Below are 9617 nucleotides of genomic sequence, written 5' to 3'. Positions count from 1 at the left end.
CCCGGACCCCAGACCCCCCCAGCCCCGCTCCACCACGTGGACCGCGACCGCCACGTGCTCTCCAGTGACCCCCCCCCCCTTCCTGTCACGCCCACACGCCGCTAGGCCCCGCCGCCCAATCAGGGCGCAGGCGCCGAGCTGCCGCCCTCTCATTGGCTAACGCAGATCATTCCCTGGCGGGCAGCGCATCCCCCCCCCGGATTTGCCCCCCACCCACAGAGCCTCTCCTGCCGATGGCTCTAACACGGCTGCTCGTTGGCTGATAGAAGAGCGCCAGGGATTGGCGGAGAGGCTCGAGGGGCGGGGACGGCGATTGGCTGGGCGGTGCAGCGTGCACAACGATTGGCTGAAGCGAGGTCGGAGAGGGCGTGGCGTGGCGGAGGGGTAGGCAAGCGAGCGGAAGGGGCCTGCACTCCCTCTTTCGTTTCAGTCCCCGGTCCGGGTCGGTAGCACGTTGCCGTTGCTCCTGCCGGTCGCCCGGGGCCCTTTCGGTTCCTCGCCGCTACCCTCGTAGGACCTGCCCGCTCTCCTGAGATAGCTGGGCCGCCGCCCCTTAGCCGCCATCATGGTGAAGATCGTCAAGGTGAGGGTGCCGGGCGGGGCCGCTCTCCCCGGCCAGGCGGGAAGCGAGCGGCCGCCACCATGGCGGGGCGGACGATGGCGGGGGTGGGGGAGAAGCGGGGAAGGAAACTGGGCCGCGTTCCCGCCGCTGACTCCTCGGGCCGCGCGGCAGTGTCTAGGCCTCTCCCTCACCATGAAGATGGCGGCGAGGGGAGGGGCCGGGCGGCCGCTGGAGCAGCATCAGGCCGTCCCCCGGCCCGTTCTCCTCCGCGTTGGCGCGGATCGGGGCTCGGCGGCGGCAGGAGGGGAAAGCGGGGGTCCCATGGCGTGTGTCGGCGCGGGGGGGACGGCGGGGGGGGGGGGCATTTCGGTGCGCGCCGCGTGCGAGCGCGCGCAGGCCGGGAGAGGGCGGGGCCACGGCGCCGCGCGGGCACGTGGTGCGCAGGGGCGAGCGAGCACGTGGGGGAGCGGGGAGCCCCCGGCCGTGCCCCCGGCAGGGCCGCGCCGCGCAGGGACGGGCCCGCCGGCTCCGGCACCCCGGAGTTGGCGCTGCGGCGGGCCTGCACCCGCCCGCTGGGCGCCGCGGCGGCAGGCGGGGTGGCCACGTGGTTGGGACAATCGTCCCGGTACAGGCGTTCGGGTGGCTGCCTTCAGGCGTGAATGTGCAGCTCGCTGCCGGGCGGAGAAGTGAACATCGCCGAAACGCTTTCTCTTTCAGACTCCCAAGAATCAGATGAAACAGAAAAAAACGCCTCCTCCCCCCAAAGTGGTCGAGGAAAGTGAGGAAGAGTCCTCTGAGCTGGATGAGAGCAGTGGAGAAGAGGTGATCAGACTAGAACTGGAAGTCAGAAGGATGCATGTGTTAGAGAAGCGTCAAAAGGGTGGGAGGGGGCGTGCATAGAATGTAACAGTCATCATTAATAGATAGTGTCTGCCAAGTTAATCGGTTAAAGATACAACTGGATTTCATGGGAGAAGAACTGTGGAGAAAACTAGCTTAGCTAACTAAGCTTGTGCTTCCAAGCTTTGGGAGGATTCCTGGGGTCTTACATCTGTTTCTGACTACTGGTGACCAAGTAGATGATTAGTTATTCTAGCAGAGTGATTTGTCACCCACACGAGTAAATTACAATAACAAATGTTTCAAGCTACTCGTGCTGCTAGAGAGGCTTGCTTCAGGACCAGAGAATTTGGGAATGCTTTAGTGTTCTGTAAGTATTCTGTTGAAAGAATGAAAACACTGGGTTTGAGCTTTATTAATTCAACAGAACAGGCAGTTAAGGTCATTCAACAGACACTACATCTGTTGGAAGAGTATACTTTAGACTGTAGTTGTGTATTTGTCTGATGTTTGAAGTAACAGTAGTTTAAAGGGTCAATATGACCCTTACACTGTGTCTTACATATGCCTTACACTAACGTTTGTTTCAGGTGATCCCTCAGAAGAAACAAAAAGTAGCTGTTACACCAGCCAAGAAGGCAGCTACCCCTGCAAAGAAAGTCATCACTCCTGCAAAAAAGGCTGTCACACCTGCCAAGAAGGCTGTGGCTACTCCAGCTAAAAAGGCTGCTGCTGTTCCATTGCCTAAAAAGGCTGCTGTCCTCACCAAAGGAGCAAAAAATGGAAAGAATGCTAAGAAGGAGGAGAGCGAGGAGGAAGATGAAGATGAGGAAGAGGATGATGAGGATGACGAAGAATATTCTGGTAAGTTGCTTTTGACGTTTGTCCATTCTTACATAACTTGATAAAAGCTGGTCCAGTCAACTCACTGAGTTTCGGTGTCTTTGGAATTGAAAGTTTAGTGTGATGATATAATACTTTAGAGAATGAGATTGGAGGATGAGAAAATTGGGGAGTGATGAAATTTGGAGGAGAACTTGGGCTGCAGCTGCATCTGAAGCACCTGCGTACTTGAAACACAAGTACGTAGCAGTGGACTTGGAAGGCCAAGCAGTGTTGGTGATTACTTGCAGACGTGGAAGAGGAACCACCGATGCCTCTGAAGCCTGTAGCCAAAAAGCCTGCAGCAGTATCAGCCAAAAAGCCTGCAGTTGTGATAGCAAAGCAAGAATCTGAAGAGGAGGAGGAAGAGGAGGAGGATGAGGAGGACGAAGATGATGGTATGTAGGATTTAGGAAAGTTTCATGTGACATCTCTCTGACTAATAAGTGCATCTAGGGAGCTGGCAGGGGGATAACTCAGTGGGAGTGATGCAAAGTGCCTCTGTTTAGTGCCCAGCTGGTTTGACCTGGCTGCTGTAGTCCATGAGATGCGGGTGTTTATTTCCCTGTTGTTAGTGAAACTGATTTTTACTTTTGGGGAAGGGACATAGTTTTTTTTTAATGCATGAAACTTGAGGTAGAGGCAGCTTTTATAAAACTCCTTACCTGAGAATACACAGACTTAAGGCATAAAAAATACTTACTTCAAAATGTTTTAGTCTCCAAAGGGGGCTTAACCTTGAACATGTCTGAAGTCTTGCACTCAACTTGTTTCAGAGTCTGAAGATGAAGCCATGGACACAGCCCCTATTCCAGTGAAGAAAGCTACTCCAGCAAAGGCTACACCAGTGAAAGCCAAGGCAGACTCTGAAGAGGATGATAACGAAGAGGAGGAGGATGAGGATGAAGATGATGATGAGGAGGAGGAGGATGAAGAGGATGCTGAGGAGGAAAGCGAGGATGAAAGTGAGTTACATGTTTTTGAGTGTATAACTAATAGCTGGGAGGATAGCTGTGTAAACCTTTCATCCTGTCATGGTCTTTTGGGGCTGAGGAACAGTTGTCCTAGTGTCAGGAGAAGGTCCTGTGTGCCACTGGTGCAAAGATTTATGTTCCTGTATTGACCTGGTGTAGCAAAAGTAGTTATTGTACTTGCATGTTTATTTCAGTGTTGTTTGCTCTCTATCACAGAACCTGTCAAGGAAACACCTGGAAAAAGGAAGAAAGAAATGGCCAATAAAAGTGCACCAGAGGCCAAGAAAAAGAAAACAGAGGGTAGGTGATGTGGGCTTCTCAAACTGTGCTTATGTGATAGACTTACTGGACTGGTGGGTAGCACACAACTGTGTGAAGGGGCAGGATGCTGAGTGGGAATTTTTAGAGCACAAATGATGATGATATGGGACTTAATGCTGAAGTGTGATGTCACTTTTGAGCAGAAACTGATGTGCTAAAGCTGTATGGGGTCTGGATTCCAGTTCTTAAACAAAAAAACAACCCCCAAAACCCAAAGAAAATCCACCTAGCTTAAAACCCCTCAGGTATTTTATACATGTTATCCATTTTAATTTGCAGGATCTGCTTCATCTTTCTCTGTCTTCATCGGGAATTTGTCTTCCACCAAGGAGTTTGAAGAACTGAAGACTGGCATCAGAGAGTTCTTTGGAAAGAAGAACATTGAAGTTTTAGATGTCAGAATTGGTACTTCCAAGTGAGTTCATCAGTGGTTTGACAACTTCTAATTGGCAGTAATTTTGTTAGGAGAACTACAACTGCCACTGATTCCCTTTGAGATGTTGGGATGGTTGTTGGTAGTGTATGGATGCTGGAAGAGGCACAGTCTTGAAAAAGGTAGAATGGTTGTGTTGTCTGGCTTGCTGCTTCTTCAGACAGCATCTCCTTAAAGGGAGAGCTGCCACTTAGCACAGAACTGTTTGGTTATCTGGGCCAATTAAGTATTTTTTAGCAGTCTAACTGGATCAGTGGGACTGTCTCTGGTTCTGGGTTCCCATTTGTGATCTCTGATGCTACAAATAAATGAGTTTAAATAGTAAGGTTGCTCTTTTTTCAGGCGATTTGGCTACGTAGACTTCTCATCTGCTGAGGATCTGGATAAAGCTCTCCAACTGAATGGAAAGAAGCTAATGGGTTTGGAAATCAAACTGGAAAAAGCAAAGAGCAAAGAAGCAATGAAAGAAAATAAGAAAGGTATGGCCCCTAACTTGGAATACCAGTGCATGTAAAAGAAAAGATGTCATGATCAGGCCTTGGAGCAGGCTTGCAGGGTTACTGCTGGATGCTGTTCTGCTCTTTGGGCTCCATGTCATAAACAGTTTCTGAAGTGCTAACATAGACCTGCAAGTTCAAACTGCAGTATCTGGAAATATGGTGAAATAATGTATCCTTGAGGGGCTGAGGAGGAAATATGACTCTTTCTGAACCTTTTCAGCTTCTTCCCTGAATTTAATGACTTTAAGAGAAGTACAATGGCAGCCTAATTAACTGCCATAGTGTTTGCTTTTCCAGCTTTTTTTGTGGCTTATTTCCTGGTGGATTCTCAGCATAGGTGAGAAGGGATTTTTTTTTTAGCAGGTAATGTGGAAGTAACTTTTCTGTCTTTGCAGAGAGAGATGCTAGAACCCTGTTTGTGAAGAACCTGCCCTACCGCATCACTGAAGATGAAATGAAAGAAGTGTTTGACAACGCAGTAGAAATCCGAATGGTCTTGAACAAGGAGGGGACCAGCAGAGGGTATGTTGCTGAAGGGATGGTTCCTCAAACTCTTGGCATATTTTCATGTGATCTTTAGGAAGGAATGAATTTGAGGAACCTGCTGCATTAGGTGTACTGAAAATGTTGATTTTGGCAACAGTTTCCTTCCATATAATTCTTCCCCTTGAGTTTGTGAACTTAGTTGTTCCTGGAGGAGCAGGCATTTGCTTATGCTCTTTTTTTTTGTGCTGTAGGATGGCCTATATCGAATTTAAATCAGAAGCTGATGCAAACAAAGCTCTGGAGGAGAAGCAAGGTGCAGAGGTTGATGGTCGTGCCATGGTCATTGACTACACTGGTGAGAAGAGCCAACAAGAACATCAGAAAGGTACTTGCCCAGATCAGTAACGTGTACAAATGGCATTTAGTCTTTCATTTGACTTGTTTCAGGAATTGGCTAGGAGTAGAGCAACTTAGCACTGCAGGAAAACTGAGATATGCTGAATTGACCTTTTCTCTAAGTTGTTCTCTACATCCTAAGCATTTGATGTGTCTGCTGCATGTTTCTGACAAGGGTGGGGGGACAGCTAGCCTAAGTGACCAAAATGTTGTCGCACTTGGCTTAGTGCCTCGCCTCCAAATGAGGAGGAGACAACAACTGCTTTCACCCTAGAGAGGATCTTAGGACTGGAAGGGAGCTTTCCTTCTTCAAGCCTGCACTTACATCACTGACTTCTTTTTGTATGGGGTGCAGATAAAGAGTCGAAGACCTTAATTGTCAACAACCTCTCATATGCTGCGACAGAAGAGACTCTCCAAGAAGTGTTTAAGAACGCTTCTTTCATTAGGATGCCACAGACCAACCAGGGCAAGTCTAAAGGGTATGTTTGTATGTTTTGCCCCTTTCACCTGATTCTTGAGATACCATTGCAAATGACCATTAGCTGTATGCATCCCTTGTGTCTCTGGGCTGACTTAAATCTTCCTCTCCAAACAGGTATGCATTTGTAGACTTTCCTACACTTGATGATGCCAAAGCGGCACTGAACTCCTACAACAACACAGAGATTGAAGGCAGAGTAATCAGACTGGAATTCAGTGCACCATCATGGCAGAAAGGGAACATGAGCGCAAGAGGAGGCTTTAGTCGTAAGTGTTCCGTGTTTGATCATCTCATCCTGAGACGGCTGTGGCAGGAATGTACCATTCATACAAACCCAGGGCTGCTTAAAAACCAAGCATGCCTGCAGAGTGAAAGGCTCTTCTCATAAGTGAATGTGCTGGAGGTGATGACTGATTATCTGAGATGCTGATGAAACCATTGCCAAAGTCCTCTAGATAGTCAAGTGCTGATCCAGCAGTGTCTGTCCAGTTAGTGTCCTTGTGGAAGCTTTTTTTATTCTAAATTAAAAAGGCATTGTTTTGACAGTAATAAGTTGGCTGATGGAAGTAGTTTGATGTTAGGCCCTAACTGCAGTCCTGGAAATCTTCAAGGACTTCCTGGGGGGCTGAGCTGTTGCTTTAAAATAAACCCCTTAGCCCTGTGAGCTGTAGTAGGAGCCAGCAGTGCAAGCTGGATGTGATCTCAGACTGCCTTGCTCAGACACAAATATCTCTGAATGTATTCTCTTTGCACAGAACAAAGCAAAACGTTGTTTGTCAGAGGTCTTTCTGAGGACACCACAGAAGAGACGCTAAGAGAATCATTCGAAGGCTCAGTAAGCGCTAGAATAGTCATGGACAGAGACACTGGATCATCTAAAGGGTATGTTAAATCACCACCTGGGAGTAGTTCAGTTGCTCCATAGGCCTCACTTTAACTGATGTCTGCAGTGTAGGGTGATTCTTTGAAGGTAGTAAATTGTCTGGAACCAGAGATGCTTACACCCTCAGAGCTGTTGGTAAGGGGTAGTGCACGGTCACTTCTCAATGAGCTCCTTCCTGCCAGCAATCTATGGCAGCCTATGGATTCGCACGAGAAGGATATTAACTGTGAAGTAGTGGCAAACTCACAACGGGGCTCTGTCCATTGTGAGAAGCCACTGCTGTTCCACACTGCCCCTGATGCCTGTGTGATTGCAGGTGTTTCAGGAGGGATTGCGGTAAGTACCTGTAGATGGTGCTGCAGCTTGCGGAGTTTTAACGGTCTTCTCTCTACCTGTGTTTTAGATTTGGGTTTGTGGACTTCAGCTCTGCAGAAGATGCCAAAGCAGCTAAAGAAGCTATGGAGGATGGAGAGATAGATGGAAACAAAGTGATCCTTGATTTTGCCAAGCCAAAGAGTGACTTTCAGCGTGGTGGATTTGGTGGTCGTGGTGGCAGAGGAGGAGGCCGAGGGGGAAGAGGTGGATTTGGCGGCAGAGGTGGTGGCAGAGGGTTTGGAGGTAAGAAAAGACAAGTGCTACTTTTCCACGGGGGTGTGCTCAAAAACTAGCTGGTGCTCATTTCTTGGGTTTATGATGTGGTGCCACCACAGACCGCTTGGTGTGCCTTTACTTTCTGGTCTGTGCCAGGATGGGTTTGGAAAGGGCAGTGGTATCTGTGCAGGAGTACATCCTGTAACTCTTGCTTCTTGCAACCGTTTTCTTTCTAGGTAGAGGAGGTGGCTTCCGAGGAGGCAGAGGAGGTGGAGATCACAAGCCACAAGGGAAGAAGATAAAGTTCGAATAAACTTCCCTTTTCCTTTCCCTTCTGCTCTCTGAGACTATCTGAAAGGACTCCTGGGGTTTTTAATTCTTCCTCTGACCTTGGTGGAGCCTTTGGAGGACATTCCAAGATGCGAAGCAGTGCTGTGAGCCACTTGGAAGATGCAGTTTTCATTTCAAGGGAGAGAGCGCAGGCCCTTTTGGCTGCTTGCCTGTTCACGTGAACTTTTTAAAGAAGCGAGCGATAGATGTGGGAATTTAGCCCTTGTCTGTGAGTTGTCTTGAATTTATAATGTTTTACCCATGTACAAAAATATTTTTTTTTTTTCCTATAAACTTCTGTAGCATTTTTTGCTGTAAAAATGCAGAATGTTTTATCATTTGTGCTTCAGCACCCTGTCTTGGACAGATTAAAGGACCTAAACTGGTTCGTGTTACCTTCTCTGCCCCTAAATGAAGCAGGGCTGTGAGGAAGGCCCTGCAGCTTGGGCTTGCTCTTCATGCAGGCGTTGCCTCTTGTGCTTCATGTCAAATTATCTCTTGTCTTGTCCCTAAGGGTGAGGTGAATATATACACGTGTTTGGGTTTGCAAAGTAGCTGCTTCTTACCTTGACAGAAAACCTGCTTTCTCCTGTTCCCTGGATCGGGTAGGGGTGAGTGCTTGCACTAGTGTGGACATGAAGGTTACAGGGCTGGTCCTGGCTAGTGCCTCGGTGAGAATTGGCTTCTTTATGCAGCCAGGCACTTGGCTGATCTGCAGTGGTAGCTGTGACGAAACAAGACTGCACTTGAGTGACTGCAGCGTGTGAGTGCAGAAAGACAAGCCACGGAGGAGGCTGCTGCCCTTGGGTTTAACTGGGCTGTGTGGCTGGCAGTTCAAGCCTGTGCTGGGCATGTGTACCTGCCGGCAGAAGTGCAGACCTCTGTCCTTCTGCAACGCCCTCTGCCAGCTGTTTTCGCTCAGTGACAGCCCTCGGCGCTCTGCCTGTGGCTGCAGCCAGCTGCATATATTAGCAACACTTCAGAACTTGCCTTCATTGCCGTGCAATGTCCTGCAGGTCCTGGAATGCTGGTATGGTACTTGTAGGGAAACACATCTCTAGCTAAATCAGCTGCTCCTCCCTGTTTACAAGCATTTTCTCACTGGAGGGGTCCTGCTGCTGTAGGTTACGTGAAAAGCGGTTTGTCGTTGCCACCACCCGCAGAGCAGGGGCTGCTTCCCCCGCACCGTGGGCATCAGCCATTTTGGAACCGGCGTCCGAGCCCCGGCGGCAAATGGTCGGAGTGCGCTGGCGGCGCTGCGCCGCCAGAGGGCAGCAGGCGCCCGCGGTCGGGAGCGTCTCGGGGCCTTTGATGCCCTCTGCCGTTCCCTGCTGGGACTGCACCTGCTGCGCTGTGTCCTCGGCACGGGAGACAAACGGGCACCGGCTGGGGCCGGGGCAGAGGCCTGGAACCCCTCTGCAAAGACAGGTGAGTTGGGTTTGTTCAGGCTGGCTCCCCGGAGACCTCACAGCCTTTCAGTACTTGGAGGGGGCCTGTGAGATAGCTGAGCTTGCTGTGGCAGATCAAGGGGTGATGGTTGCAAGCTAAAAAGGGGAGATTCAAACTGTAAAAGACTTCTTTGACAGTGAGGGTGGTGACACACTGGCACAGGTTACCCAGAGAGGGGGTAGGGGCCCCATGCTTGGAAACGTTTTGGGTCAGGTTGGGAGGGGGCTCTAAACGACCTGACCTGATTGAAGTTGTCCCTGCTGAGTGCAGGGGGCTTGCACTAGGTGACCTGAAAAGGTCCAATCCAAAACACTGATTCATGCAAAGAGTGGAGACCTCCCACCCCTGCCTCTGTGCTGGAGGCTAAAGCATGCTTTGCATCACTGCATCCATCCCTGCATCCCTGCTGGGACGTATGTCCGCACCTTCCAGTTGTTGCCAGCCCTGCCCCATGTGGCCCAGCCCCACTTTCACACCAGAACGTGG

The 9617-nt window shown here is 50.0% G+C and overlaps 1 protein-coding gene and 2 non-coding genes across 3 annotated transcripts; all 3 read left to right on the top strand.

The window, feature by feature from the left end:
• Window positions 1-357: 357 nt before the first annotated feature.
• On the top strand, window positions 358-8068 carry NCL (nucleolin). The gene is made up of 15 exons (XM_064164867.1): window positions 358-583; window positions 1280-1384; window positions 1993-2266; window positions 2536-2682; window positions 3061-3249; window positions 3475-3558; window positions 3859-3994; window positions 4355-4491; window positions 4908-5034; window positions 5250-5383; window positions 5750-5876; window positions 5993-6144; window positions 6634-6760; window positions 7165-7379; window positions 7589-8068. Exons 1-15 carry the CDS (start codon window positions 566-568, stop codon window positions 7663-7665), a joined length of 2049 nt encoding a protein of 682 aa, XP_064020937.1. The 5' UTR covers window positions 358-565; the 3' UTR covers window positions 7666-8068.
• Window positions 3665-3734, top strand: LOC135187229 (small nucleolar RNA SNORD82). The gene has a single exon (XR_010307247.1). It is a non-coding gene; the product is annotated as a small nucleolar RNA SNORD82 (small nucleolar RNA).
• LOC135187230 (small nucleolar RNA SNORD20) lies at window positions 6277-6353 on the top strand. The gene has a single exon (XR_010307248.1). It is a non-coding gene; the product is annotated as a small nucleolar RNA SNORD20 (small nucleolar RNA).
• Window positions 8069-9617: the final 1549 nt, after the last annotated feature.

The sequence above is a fragment of the Pogoniulus pusillus genome, chromosome 26, assembly GCF_015220805.1.
Source record: "Pogoniulus pusillus isolate bPogPus1 chromosome 26, bPogPus1.pri, whole genome shotgun sequence".
In the NCBI taxonomy this organism is placed as follows: domain Eukaryota; kingdom Metazoa; phylum Chordata; class Aves; order Piciformes; family Lybiidae; genus Pogoniulus; species Pogoniulus pusillus.
This window is presented reverse-complemented; position numbering and strand designations above follow the sequence as displayed.

Excerpts from the sequence above, each read along its gene's own strand:
- NCL (XM_064164867.1), top strand. Across the intron at positions 2,683-3,060 it reads TGAGGAGGACGAAGATGATG|AGTCTGAAGATGAAGCCATG; the intron begins GTATGTAGGATT and ends AACTTGTTTCAG. Across the intron at positions 7,380-7,588 it reads TGGTGGCAGAGGGTTTGGAG|GTAGAGGAGGTGGCTTCCGA; the intron begins GTAAGAAAAGAC and ends TTTTCTTTCTAG.